Source organism: Alternaria arbusti (genome assembly GCF_024043155.1).
Source record: "Alternaria arbusti strain BMP 1465 chromosome Unknown scaffold_1, whole genome shotgun sequence".
In the NCBI taxonomy this organism is placed as follows: domain Eukaryota; kingdom Fungi; phylum Ascomycota; class Dothideomycetes; order Pleosporales; family Pleosporaceae; genus Alternaria; species Alternaria arbusti.
This window is the reverse complement of record NW_026249941.1, coordinates 3,462,900-3,477,091: the sequence shown is the minus strand read 5'-3', so window position 1 is coordinate 3,477,091 and position 14,192 is coordinate 3,462,900. Positions and strand designations below refer to the sequence as shown.

General features: G+C 51.2%; 3 protein-coding genes across 3 annotated transcripts; 1 reads left to right on the top strand and 2 right to left on the bottom strand.

Moving 5' to 3' along the window:
* Positions 1–4,197: 4,197 nt before the first annotated feature.
* Positions 4,198–5,909, top strand: J4E86_001267 (uncharacterized protein; the record flags this gene model as incomplete). The annotated part of the gene is made up of 4 exons (XM_051441837.1): positions 4,198–4,504; positions 4,566–4,641; positions 4,699–5,513; positions 5,566–5,909. The coding sequence occupies 4 exons, from the start codon at positions 4,198–4,200 to the stop codon at positions 5,907–5,909; spliced, it is 1,542 nt and encodes a 513-aa protein (XP_051308008.1).
* A 1,513-nt stretch (positions 5,910–7,422) lies between these two features.
* J4E86_001266 (uncharacterized protein) lies at positions 7,423–9,371 on the bottom strand (the record flags this gene model as incomplete). The annotated part of the gene is made up of 3 exons (XM_051441836.1): positions 7,423–8,604; positions 8,658–9,182; positions 9,318–9,371. The coding sequence occupies 3 exons, from the start codon at positions 9,369–9,371 to the stop codon at positions 7,423–7,425; spliced, it is 1,761 nt and encodes a 586-aa protein (XP_051308007.1).
* A 1,985-nt stretch (positions 9,372–11,356) lies between these two features.
* Positions 11,357–14,038, bottom strand: J4E86_001265 (uncharacterized protein; the record flags this gene model as incomplete). The annotated part of the gene is made up of 1 exon (XM_051441835.1): positions 11,357–14,038. One exon carries the CDS (start codon positions 14,036–14,038, stop codon positions 11,357–11,359), a length of 2,682 nt encoding a protein of 893 aa, XP_051308006.1.
* Between the last annotated feature and the right edge of the window lie 154 nt (positions 14,039–14,192).

Sequence of the window (14,192 nt, the reverse complement as noted above, 5' to 3'; positions counted from 1 at the left end):
AAAGAAGCCCACGGCTCAACAGCGGCAGATGAACAGGCTGCTAGCCATCCGCGAACCTACTAAGTGGATCGATCACGGTGGCTATGTAACATCACGGCGTCCAGCTCCGCGCCGCTGATGCGAACGGGAATTCGTTACGACGCGGATACTTACTCCGAGGTATTCTTGCTACAACCTATACTTGCATCGTGTGGTAAGTCAAGAAAGAACTCTTCACGGCAACAGGCAATCCGGCTACGGGATACCGTTCGCAGCTCCTGCATGCTGCTGTATGACCCGCATAATGTTACGCAGCCTGCTGACGCAACACCAAGTCTTTTTTTGCGCAGCCCTTTTCCAGTTTCACACGACCGGTATCTGGCATGCATGCGAGAATGTGTATACCGATGTTCGGGCGAGAGATAGGGTTTCGATCTGGGGTGTGAAGGCTAGGCCTGATTGATCGCTGTCGGGGCGGCAGGTGATGGTATGACGGCATGGCGCTGGGTGCGGAACTGGCCGCTCGCATCACGTACCGAGTTGCTCTCCCACCTTGCGATCTGGAGGGCTTGCGAAGATCTTCGGGACTTTATCGCGTTCCTTTGGAACTAGTGTTGTGGAGATGGTGTGAGCGGGAGGTAAAGAAGATCACAGTGAGCTTAGATGACGCCGCATCACGAACAACGAGTGCTGAATGCACCCTCATACACACCCCAGCATGAGTGTAGACAGTCGTTTCGTTCCGACCTGAGTTCCTTTCTTCCACTTATGCTTATTCGTCTGACTTCTTCTGATACTACTTCACCATAGTCGACTCAGACTTCTACAGTCACGTATATAATCATCGATCGGAGCGCGACAATTATGCGCGAGTTCGTGTATTCTTCACCGAAATGTCCGTATGCAGTCTACATCCCGTTCTTGTCCTGTACGAAACACAGCCGTCACCAAACCGATGGCTTGGCAAGTTTGCATTCGCATATAAATTGATCGTTTCTGTTCTTCTCTCGCTTCTTATTATACCTCACTTCCACATTCTTATAAAACAAAGACAAGCCCCGAGGAACTCATGACCCTCGGCGCGGTCTTGGGCTTTAAAACGATAACGACCAAGATCATGTTGTCGCGCCATCCTTGGAGACACCACCCTCTCACCTTATCAGAACACACTTCCTATAGTGTTCAAAACTTCATGACGGCTGACTGATGTCTTGAAGTCTTTCCTTTGCTCTTCGAAAAAAAAACGGAGAAGTTCAAATTCGACGTGGTTAGGGCGAGCGCGAAAAGCAATAGCAGATCAGATAATGGAGACGACTTCTATTCCGATTCTACCAAAATTTCAACGTTGCTGAAATACTTAAAAAGAACGATGGACCGTTACATGAGAAGTACTATGAGCCTTCTCGGCTCTCGATGTCTCATGCCCTCTCTTCGCTTTGCACCTCGGAACCAAAAGCGCAGCGAGCTCTTCCAAAACTCCACAACGAAATCACATGTGTGGTCTGCTCCAAGGCAGACCCACCACCAAAATAACAATGTCGCAGACGTATTGGAAGATCGTTTCTCAAACCCATGTCATCCATACCATGTCGCTCCTGCGAGTACCTGCGGCCATGCGAATGTCCAAAGAAAAGGACAACACTGATGCCTGATGTTGCGCAGACGCAGAAAGAAAGAACACACACCTTCGCGCCATGCGCTTGCTATAAATACACCAGGATAGTTCTCATGCTTCCTCTGTCTTCCTTCTTCCTCCAAACGTCTGGCTTGTGACTTCCAAAATGCGATCCCGCTGAGGTATGTGCAGAAAATGTGAGAAACCACAGACATGCTGCGAGTATCTGTCTGAGAACGCAATCAAAAATGGATGATCATTGGGCATGTCTGGAGTCGGCGGTGGCTTTGCGAAACACTAAAAAGCCTACATTGACGATTTTATAACTGGAGAATTGGCTCAAAAACGCACTCAAGATTCACTATGTGGTCGTCCTGCCTTTCTGAGACAAAGAGGCCCTAAAATGGATGAAGGGGTGTCATGTGAGTGGAGAACAGCACTTCCGAGATGGCATATATAAACGTCCTCTCGACGCCCTTCCCCTGTTCTTCTTTACACACACGGCACTTCGATTTGTCTCGAAACGGTAGAAGAAACCTTTCATGTTCCTCGAGATCTCTTTTCTCTAAAAATATCTTGATAGCATTTGATGATTTGACCAGAGGTCCACGCCGATATAACGGTGATTCCTGCATAAGCCCCACATACAGAAATGATGCACGGTCTAATCCATGTCGCGTCAAAGGCTGTGATTTGCTACATGGCATCCAGCCCTTTTGTCGCTTAACATCGCGAAAGCAATCGAGCTGCTTTCTACCCTTATAGCAAAAAAGAGATTAAGGACTCATTTATGTTCTGAAAGGCAGGATACGACTCATTACTGTGCCCGTCGGTACGGGTATATAATGCACTTCCTTGCGCGACTCTTTCCTCTTTACTTCCTCTCGAGTTTCAACACACTCAAAGCGTTCCTTCTCAAAACACTGTTACGGAAATGCAATGTGTGTGAGAAAGATGCAGCGGCCTTCACTCCAAAGAAGTAGCCGTCTTACAGCTACACAAAATAAACACTCCACCAGATATGTCTGCTCGGGTCTTACTCTCAAAATTCTACGGTCGAACACCTGCCGAGCTTGTCCTCTTCTGCCCCAATCTTGATCAAAAGAATTAACCGTCGAGCCGATGGCGAGTTTCGTCGCTGAGATACGGAGTTTTCATTTGAGTAACTAAATTGGGCGATGATGTCTTAATGATCGTGGGCTAGGCTGGTGCATATAAATACCTCCCTCCTGCCTGCTCTTCTTCCTTCCTTGATACGCCTTTGTCTGGCTTTACCAAAATGACTGGTGTGAGTACCTATGTCTCCAAAATGTTTGTCTTCCATTAAAATGTCTCTGCTTTTTCTCTTCTTCTGCTCGTTCAATCGAGCGCGTTCAAAACCATCCACAATATGTCTTATGGGAAGACGGAAGACAAGGTTTTCCTAGCGCACAAAAAGCGACGCACTCAGCCTATGTCTTTTCGCTGGTCGACGTATGGATTCCTCAGATGTCCTGTCTCTTCTCTTCTTTTACTATAATGTGTTTGACCAGCACTTCAAAAACCATCGGACAACGTCCAAATGTCTCCGGGAAAACAGTTACAAGCGACAATCAGATAGATTTGCCTTCTTCCCTTCGTCTTCATGAGTCTAAACTCTTACTGCTACGATATTGTTACATCTTTACTGCGGAGCAAGGTCCAAAGCATTGTATGTCTACGACTTCTGGACTGATCCCAACAAATCCTCATCCCGTTACCTTCTTTAAAGCACAAAGTATGTGCTACTTCATGGCCAATGCATAAGTCCAACACGAGCATTAGTCGCCTTTTCCTCCTAAAATCATCGCATCTTCAGATACACTCAAAGATACATGTCTCTCAACGAAGAGTAGGATGTTTGATGAAAGATCTGTTTTGCTTTCTCTCGAACAGTTTCCAAAATCATCAGCATAACACACCCATGGCAAAGGCGGCACGAAGTCAGATTTGATGTGTTCAAATGCCGCGAATGCCAATTTGATGTGAGCGAGGAGATTACGGTCGCTGCAGGAAGCCCGAGCTACTCTCTAATGCTACTGGTATATGAGCACTGCTTTTTTGCCTGATCACGCTTCTTTAGTTCCCAATTATCGGGACATGGTTGTCGCAGGATACAAACATTAGATGCAAGATTCAGCTGCGGCACCTTGGCTGTCTACCTAGGTAGAATAAGAATCAACAAGCATTCCGCAGGCAGAAGTCGGGTCTCTGTTGTACCGGAAGCTATCAGTCGAGCATCAGACATGCACCCAATCTAGTCTAGCTCCTACTCGGGCTCGGTCGCCCGTCGCCGATTGTCTTTTCTCCACGTCGGTCAGCCCGCCCGATCCACCCCGCAAACCACTCCGCATCGTGAGCCGTCCACAATGACCAGACCCTTGCTCGGTAGATTTTGCAAATTCATTGCAACAAACTACTGACTCGTTGAGAAAGCCTTCGGTGATCGTCACCGACGCTTGTGCGTATTGACATTCTACGGAAGTTACGATCGGGCCGAGGGCCACGCGCCAAAAAGGACAAATACTCCGCATGTTATCGTAAACGAGCGCTTCACTCCTTCTTACCATCCTGAAGTCTCTGCCATGCTGCACTTTGCTTATACACAGCTCACGTTTGCCGCGTTATTAGCGGCAGCACTTTCTAGCCCCGTGGACCATGACAGTTGTACTTCGTTACGACACAGCGTGGACTACGTTGTCGACTCCAGTCGTGTAAACATTGGCGGAATTGCAGACATATCAGCTGTGGCTGCTCAAAATATCACGGAGACAAATACAGCTTCCTTTTGCCGTGTTGTTGGACTCATGCCATATGGTCCAAATAACACACTACATTTTGAAGTCTGGCTACCCGAAAACGGAAATTACAATGGGCGCTATTTATCTGTCGGTACGTATTGAATCATTCAGATCACTGCTCGTGCCTCGTGGTTGCTGACATCATCATGAAGGCAATGGCGGACTTGCAGGCGTGATAGATTACCAGGCAATGGCCACGAATCTCAACTCTGGCTTCGCTGTTGGAGGGTCTGTTTTTTGCCCCCTCTGTGTTTTGCCATGTTGAGCTAACTCATAGGCCTCAAGGTGTGACTCTGGACATTTGGTTTCCGAGAACGGCGTTTCCGAGCCAGGAAGCTATGTTCCATTCCTTCACTCATATGCCCAGACCGCAGCGTGGATCCGGGATTCGATCGCGATGTTCACTGTACCAGCAAAAGCTATCACAGCGACGTTCTTCCGAAACCCGCCACAGAAGTCTTACTTCTCAGGCTGTTCCACAGGTGGTGCTCAAGGATATGCACTGGCCCAGTACCATCCCGAAATCTTCGATGGTATTGTTGCAGGAAGTGCCGGCAACTGGTACTCCCATCTCATCCTTTCGTTTCTGTGGAACGGTCTTCACGCACGGAAGCCTGGTGCATTTCTAGCCCAGGACGTACTCACGTTTGCAAGGGATGCAGCACTGGAGAAGTGTGATGATATTGATGGCGTGAAAGACGGAGTGATCGACGATCCAACCAAGTGCGACTTCGAAATTACATCACTACTGTGCCGGTCTGGGCAGGCTCAAGTTGAGAATAACAGAACGACATGTCTGAATCAGACGCAGCTTGCCACTTTTGAAGCGTTCTACGCTGGACCTGGGGCCGATATATACCCCGGGTTTGCAAAGGGATCGGAATCCGAATGGCTTCTGCTGGAAGAAACTCTCTACACCGCGTATGCAGTACCTATATTGCAGAACCTTGTCTTCAAGAACTTGAGCTATGACTACACTACTTTCGACTTTCAGAACGACGTCAAGATTGTGGATAAGGTTGCAGGTCCTTTGATCACTGCAACATCCCCAAGACTCGATGCATTCAGGGCTCGAGGTGGAAAACTTGTCGCATCGCAAGGTTTGTCGTCCACCAGATTTGCACGAGCACGATATCAGACTTACGCGGATAGGCTGGGCTGACCCATTTAACGCACCTACTTGGCCTATCGATCAACACAACGAAGCGAAAGCCATCTACGGCGAGGCACAGCTTAATGATTTCTGGCGCTTGTTCATGGTCCCGGGTGGTGGTCACTGCGGCCCCGCTGCTAGCTATCCTCAGGTTCCTGGAAAGTACCACTCTCTCGAAGCTCTCATTCCATGGGTAGAGGATGGCGTAGCTCCTGAGTACATTCTGGCTACGGAGCCTTCAGATGGAAGTAACAGGACAAGGAGGCTTTGCCCATACCCACAGCATGCAGTGCTGGAAGGTCAGAACGCTGACCAATATGATGCATATACTTGCATCGATTAGCCGAGCAGCTATAATCAAACAAAGGGGCATCAATGTGTTATTCAACGACGTTGTATATAGGAATAATTGAGGCGCATCAAAGTCCTCGCGAATACATCTTGGAGATGGGATTTATCCACTCTATCGCTACTCCAAAACATCCCGAACCTCTTTGTGATGTTCCTGGGAAGACCAAAACCCCAAGAAGTCGTGGATGTGAGCCAGGTCGCAGAGAGAACAGAAATATGCATCATTTTCTTCAGGGATAAGAGAAACCTTGTGCAGACTGGCAATATGTCCTCGCGTAGCAAAAAACATCACAAGTAGGTTGTATCTTCCTGCTGTACTGTCGCGCCCACATATATAAATCGCCTCGGCTTCCTCCTACTTCGATTCTAGACACCATTCGTGCCTTTTACTACACCAAAACTTCTAAACGCCATCTACGATGTTTGCGAAAGAAAAAAAAGACATGCATGAGCGCCCATGTGCTTCCTCTCGCTTCCAAAATACAACCAACCTAAACTGCATGGAGATGGAGAAGCAGACGTGATAACTCACCTGTCAAATGAAACGCGGTTCAAAAACTTTAGAAAGGCTGTGGTATGCTCTGGTTGAGGAAATCTACATTTCTTTACTCTTAAAACCCAGCAAGTCCGTCCTCTGTGACGCTCGCCTGGCGGCTGCTAAGTATATGAATCTCACCGGCCTGCATTCCTCCTTTCCATTTTATCAACATATCTTTCCGCTTATTCTCCAAAAAATAACCGGGGATTGTTATGTCTCGGTAGACTGTAGCATCCGTCATATCTGCCTTCTTCCAACCGTCCCTCTTTCCAAAAATCAAAATTCTCAGCCTGACAGTGCGATGAGTGCGGAGAACAGTTGTCAAAAAGCCATTTTAGGGCTTATCATGGATACTAAAATCAGTTCAGATTAGCTACATGTGAGAAAAGAGGACCAAATTTCTTTCATGACGACAATCGACTTCCACATGGCCGACGAGACCTAAAACGATGCTCGGTAAAGGCATGTCTTCCGCTCCGGTGTGTGTTGTGGAATCAGAACAAACAAGAGAAGATGCATGGAGAGTGAGCAGCTTCGCGAAAAGTCCAGGAGAGCTGCTCATGACTCTGACAGGAAACTCTAAGCCCCACATACAAGCTCCATTTCGGGGTTCTAAACACGTATATAAAGCCCCGTTTCTCCAAGTCTTAGACACTATACCACCTTACCTCTTATTCCAAAAACAGTGGGTTCCGGGACGATGTCTCTAGAAATATCAAGCAGCAGCTCCCATGGAGAGGAGAGTCGAGAGAAGAGTCCACAGGAGCGACTGCAGGAATAAAACGCAAATTTTGGACGGCCATGTGTTGTCCTTCAGTGCTGCGGAGTGTTAAAATGGCGCATGGCCCATCTCTGAGACATCACTTCAGAAGTGAAGGTCATGCTGTTCATGTTTGCATGTCTTCTAAAGCCGACCGAAGTCTCGATCACACATAGTCTCCGTAACCACATGTCTGTGATCCGGTGGCTATATCTCAAAGACACCACCCATCCCCACCCTAACATCCACAAAGTCCGGTCTCCACCCCTTATACTGCACAAGCCCCCTCTTAACCTCCCTAACTCTCTCGAGCCTCTTTTTGCCCTCCTCTTCCTGCGCCTGCCTGAACGCATCTTCATCAATCTCAAACTCGTCCAAACTGCCCAGGCTCTCCTGTCTCGGCTTCGGCTTGCTCGCCGCGTCGCTTCGTCGATGCGCAGGGTTCTGGCCGGTGAAGGCTGAGATGCCAGACTGGATGACATCTTGGAAGGAGGAGTGTGTGCGGTTGGGGAGGGCTTGACGGGATGGCGCGCCGGAGAGGTCGACGTCGTCGAAGCTGTTGGAGCTATTGTATGGGTGCGAGGCGTCTGCTTGGTCGTCGATGGGAGGTTGCATGTCGCGGCGACGGTCGCGCCATACGCCACGGCGGAGCTCGAAGTTCTCTTCTTCAAGTTCGCGCACTTTCGCGAGGAGACGGTCGCGCTCTTCATCTAAAAGCTCTTGAACACTGGAGTCCTCAATAGAGCCGAGGTCTGCCTTGCGGCGACGCTGCTCTGCCTCTCGGAGACGCGCGTTCTCATTGCTGAGACCTGTTATACGGGTTCGTAGTTCTGTTGCTTCGCGCTCGATCTTCTTGTGCTCTTGCAGGCGTGTTTGGTTTCGTGAGTCGTTGTCGCGGTGTAGCTGTGTAAGAGTCTCGATCTTCTTCTCCAGCAACTCTGCGCGCGAGACCGAGTCTGAGGCCTTGCGGTTCGCGGTGCCCAACTCAGCCTCTAGTTGCGCAATGCGCGTCTGCGCAGAGTCGCGATCTGAACCATCCTTCTCTGCCTGATCACCAGCCTTGTCCAGGCTCGCTTTCAAATCTTGTAGCTCAGTCTTCGTCGAGCTTGCTTCTTGTTCCGCCCTTTGCACTGCAGATTCCAGGCTTGTGATCTTCGACTGAAGCTCGTTGTTCTTGTTCGTTTGCTCTGACAGCTGTCGGTTGACGTTCGATATCTCCAGCTCGAGTGACTCGATAGTCGCGGACTTTGAAGCGACCTGCGCGTTCAGATCGTCGATGGATGCGCTTTGGCTAGGCGATGCGGTCGACGTACGGCGTATGGACTTGTTGCTCTGCGTTTGCGCCTGCGCCTGCGCAAGTTGTCTCTTGAGCGATTCGACTTCGGCTTTCTAGACCGTGGGTCAGTATTTCGTCATACGCTCCAATGTGCCAGTATGCATACCAGCTTATCAGCCTCCTTGCCCTTCTCCACCGCGAGCGCAACATCGCCTCTGCCTTCTCGCAGCTCCTCCAATTCTTCCTCGCCCTTCTTCCATCTGGTCTGATTCTCTTCAACTTCGCTTGCCAGTCGCTTGTTCTCCTTCTCGAGCTCCTCAATCTTCTGCGCTTGTTCCCGGTAAACCTCGCTTGCAACCCCTCCTCCAGGCGACAGAGGTCCACCGGCGGCTCCAGACCGGTAGAAAGATTCAGAGCGCTGTCGCGAATCGACGGCGACTGAAGGCTTGCGGCCGTGCGACGGCTTGGGTACAGCTAATTCCGAGGGCTCGTCATCGTCCTCTGCTGGCGGCTCTGGCACGCTTGTGGCTTCTACGGGTTCTGGCGCGACTTGTTCGGGCTTCTCTTCGGGAGAAGTTGCTTCGGTCGGAGTTTCAGTCGAGGCTTCGGCTTCGGCGGGTTCCTCAGTCTTGTCTCCCTTCTTCTTTCCTCCGCCCGCCTTCTTCGCCTTCTGCTTCTTCAATTGTTCATACTATGCGTATTTGTCAGTATTGTCTTAGCTTTGGTGAACCTTTCCAAACTTGGGCTAGGAGAAGACACCGGTTCAACTATATCTGAGCAATGGCAGCCTTCAGGAAGTAATGAGACATGTAGAGGGAGGACGTACGCGTTTCTTCGCCGCTGCGATCTTCTCCGCCTTCTCTTTCTCTTCGTCTGCCATATTTTTCGCGATCGTGTTGACGTGTTTGGGGTCTAGAGGTAGCTGTGGAGCTGTTGAGCTGTTGCGGGGAGCTCCAGTCGTCACTGCTCGGTGATGCCAACTTGCCCGCACCGTGAAAGTGCGCTAACACGAATCGAGACTAAGCGCATTCCTCGATGCTCGAGTCTGATGCACACTGGAGGAAGGAACTTCACGATTGAGAGTCTTGTAATGTTTGATACCTTCAACGAACCTTGGAATATCTAGAGCGTTCACGAATCACCTAAGTTGACTATGACGGCGCTGAATGGAGTACTTCGGACCTGTAAGGTATGTGTATCCCTCCAGCATACCTAGGTACCGCTTTACATTTCAAGGCAACCGTAAGACATGTCCTACTTCTCAAATGTACGATCTATTCTACAATATCTATGGCAGCCCGTATCACCTCATCTTCATGCTGCCCTTAGTCTTTCTCCTCGAGGTCGTCAACCCCACATCAAAGTAAACCAAAGACCCATCCCGCCATCTCCCCTAGCAACGACCCCAAACATCGCCAACACAGCACAGCCTCAGCACCACCCTCGCTTCGCCATCCATCCCGCACCCCAGATTCTGAAACACCTCGCTTGACTCGTACCTGCATCTTGTCGCTCACCTTGACTCACTCGTCACCACCTGACACTCCCGAGGTCCATCTACAAATTAAATGATCACCAACGCCCCTGCATATCCTGCTAACCCCACATGCACAACCTCCAACACAGATAAATGAAACCGCGGAAGCGAGACAGGAACAGGGAAAACGGTCGACCCCCGGCCGTACTATTGATGAACGGCAATCCTTCATACAACAGTGCGCAACCTCGGCGCGGAGGTTTCAGCATGATGGGGGGCGGCTTTCGTAACGACGGTCGCATGTCCCTTCCCGCACTACTCTATGTCACTTTACACTTTACCGTTTAGACGGCGTGGTCTGACTAAGTCCCTGCCGTGCATGTGCGCCGTGGCGGCTCGCTCGGGGCAAGTGAGATGAAATCTTGGTTCTTGTCCCGCTGTCACGCGGGCGATGTGGTAGATTGTGAGGCCAGTGCGCGATAACGGCTTTGCATGAGCTGGTGGCCAGTTCGCGCTGGTTGTCCTGATAACGGATAGTGATGTGGACAGGCATGTTGGCGTCAGAGACATATTGCAGCGGCTCGAGGTAAGCGATGGATGAAGAAGCGAGATTTGCATTGTCACGAACAAGCGGGATAGTCACTGCTGCAGTGATTTCGGGAGTCACGAGAGAACACAAGGCCATGTAGTTGATTCATAGTTTGATTGTTTTTCAAGATTGCAGCCATTCATCCAGCTCAACCCACTATCTATCCTTTCAAAAGCTCATGGTACAGATTGCCCAACGAGATTTGTGCCTCCATGTTCAAAATACATGTGTCCCACCATCCTCAGCTTACTACAGCATACCGTGATGTATGTACTGCTTCATAATAAACGACTGTCAAGAAAAGGAAGTAAAGAAAGAGTCCTGTCGTGAAATGTCTGCCAAAGGGCAGAATCGACCGTCTCTGAGAGAGCGTGTGGACGGTATAAGCAAATATATACCTCCAATAGAGTGTGGAGCAAGGAAATTGTATGTGCGGTCGGCGTATGGCTACCGCCGCAGTGAAAACTAGTCAAAGTATGCCAGGTGAGGTCCGATGCAATGATGCAAACCACAGGAATCCTAGAAACTCGTCCTCCTAGTACTCGTAAGGAAAGAGATGCTGTTCAATGAGAGTAAGAAAAAGTCCGGTTCGCGTATGCATCGCAGGTTGGTAATGCGCCATTAAATATTCATCGCTTGTAAACTCCGTGGTCATGCGAGAGGAAAGAGGTGATGTATGTGCTCATGGAAGCACAGCCATAATGTCATATGATGTGGAAACAGCTACTAGAAAGCAAACTGCAAATCGTCGGTTGAGGCAAGAGCCAAAGATGTACAAGTCGTGACAATGATGAACACTTTAGGTCTTTGATGGGGAGGAATCTCTGGTGTGCTGGAAGAACTTTTTCAGTCTGCTTCCGATGTTCTTCTTCTTCTTGTCCTTGGTGGGCTCGCGATGTTCTGACTGAGGACGCTGCTCAATGGAAAGCTTGCTGCGCTCGCTGAACGAGGGAGAAGAGGTTCCCATCAGCCTAGAGAGGCTGGCAATACTAGAGCGCTTGCGACGGCGGGACTCAATCTCACTGGGATCAGAGGACAGAGACGAGGTGCGGTCGCCAAATCGACGGGGACTGACAAGCGGGAATGCGTTCTGCATTGCACTGGTCATCGTCGACCTGGAAGAAGTCAGAGACGGGACCTCCGTAGAGATGCGAACTTCAGGTCCAGGCTCGCCAAAGCGGGGAGAAGGCATCACGGGGTAGTCGGTCATCGAGGAAGCTGCAGTGCCTCCACGGCCGTTATCGAACGAGATCTGACTGGATCGGCAGTCTGGCGAGGAAAATGAAGAAGTAACCGTGTCGGGTGTCATGAGACTTTGTTGACCCAGTGGGAGCGACAAGTTCATGGCAGGTTGATGATGCTTTGGCGAATCCTCCATTGGCTGGGCGGTGACAGTGGAGTCGGACGAATGTGTGAGTGATGATGTGCGGGGCTCCTCATGATCTTCCACAACTTCAAAGGGTTCCGAGGCCTGCGTTTGCTCAGAGACGTTCTCGCTGGACTCAACAGGCACTGCTCGAGGAGACAGTGGCTCAGACGCATCAACGTCGTCGTGCTTCGCAGTACGCTTGATGCCAAGTCCGTCGTTGAAGTTCCAGTTGATAGCAGTGCCTTCCTGCTTCGCATCTGCCTCCACGACCGAGATCTTCGGCTCTTCAGATTCTGCAGCAGTAGACTTTGCCTTTGCAGTCTTTGCTGGAATCGCCAGAGTTAGGTCGTCTTCTGGCTCCTCCTCTTCGAACACATCGGCCATAGGCGAGGCATTAGCAACTGCTGATGGTCGGTTCTCAAAGGGTACCAATTCAGGTGCGCTCTCCGTCCTCCTGTGCGAAGGTGCAATGCCGCCAGCACTGTGCATGGCTCGTCGATGTGCCGAAAAGCCCCGCTGGTGGGTTCGAGGGCTCGTGCCATTGGGAGTGTTGAAGGGTCCAAGTGCGGCATCAAGGTCGATCACCGGGCTCATGATGTCAGAATCAACACGCTTCAGCTCACGTGGTTGCCACGAAGCGTAGTCGGTGTCAATCTTCGGCAGAGGAACTGAGTTCTCAGTGGGGGAGACGATGGTGACTGTGGTGTCATCATCAAAGTTGGGCTCAAAGTCCATCTCCTCTGATTCATCGGAGTCTTCGGTGTCCATGCCCGCATATGGTGGTGGTGTCGGAGATCGTGCCTTCGCCTTTTTGCTGTGCTTTCCTTTCCTGGTGATGATGGAGTTTGCCCATGACTTGACTTTCCGGGGCTTGCGACCGCTTTTGCGCGACGCAGCTTTCGGCTTTTCGGCGACTTGTCCTGAGCCGTCATCTTTAGTGGGCGATGCTAGAGGTGTGTCGAAGGATTTGGAGAGTGCAGGATCGGAGGCACTGGTAGGAAGGGTGGGAACTGAGGGATCACTGCGATCCTTTTGGAAGAGACTTCGTCGCTTGGCTTGTACTTTCGGGGTGGGCTCGGTTGGCGAAATGGGGGAGATGGCGGACGTGGGTCGCTTGCGTTCGATGACCTCGCCATTTAGGCGGCTGCCCATGAACTTGTCGAGCACCATTCCAGCCGTGCTTGGTCGGTCCTCGTCTTCAACTGTGTTTAGGGTTGTGCTGGGGCGTCCTGGTCGCACAGGCGCCGGGCTGCTGCAACTGACAATCGAGGACAGGCTGTTGGCAGCCGAGTGTCCCCTGATGGTTGAGATTTCAGTCTCGGAAGAGATGGTGGAGAGCGGACGGATGGTCTCGATTCTATCGGAGAAGGTAACACGGGCCCTTGATGGTGGTCGCGCCTCATCGTCTGCGCCATTTTCGCGTAACGAGGGTTGCGAGACAGATCTGTTGAACTTGTGGCCGAAAGCGAACTGGTTGCCCTCGGAGGGTGTGTTGGGCGCGCTGCCGGTTCGCGCTGGAGCAGGTGGGTTCATGATGGTTGTGAGGTCGTGAGAGGAGATGGCACCCGAGCGACGATGAGCGTGTCCGCGACGACCTGCTGGCGGACCCGGACGCAGTGTCGAACTTGGTGTAGGAAGGACATCCTCTCCCTTTGTCGGGCTGCTGCTCATCAGGGCGGTGCCACCAGGTCGCACGTCACCGCCAATGAACTCGCTCCCACCGCGTCTGTGGCCATGTGCCGGCTTTGACGGCGATACTGGTACAGGAAGTGTCGCCGGTGACTGTGGTGGTGAAGATTCAATGGTGGCTGGCTTTGCTGGTCCTGCAGGATTGAAGGAAAAGTCTGGTAGAGCGTTGATAGACTTCTGTCGGTAGTGCGGCATGGAGCCTCGACGGCCAGTTGGATACGCTTGCAGGGACATCGGCCGCGAGTTTGTGGGTGCAGGCTCTGAAGAGGCGGTATCTGGTCCTCGCATGGGGAAGGAGAATTCCGGGTTGGGGATGAGCTCAATGGGGCCGGCATTGGAGTGTTGTCGACGCTGGTAGAGCGGTGAGCCGACACCAGCTTGCGACTGTGTAGCCCGGTGTCGTGGCAGGGCAATTTCGGCCATGGTGAACTACTAGCTGCCCTGTCGGACGCAGCGATCTGCGACGATGGGGCTTGACGAGATTAGAGATGGTACCGCCAACGGACGCGCAGCACAATGCTTAATGTGCGAGCTAGACGGGTGGTGCGTTCCAGGGACAGCTTGCCGGACGCGCGAG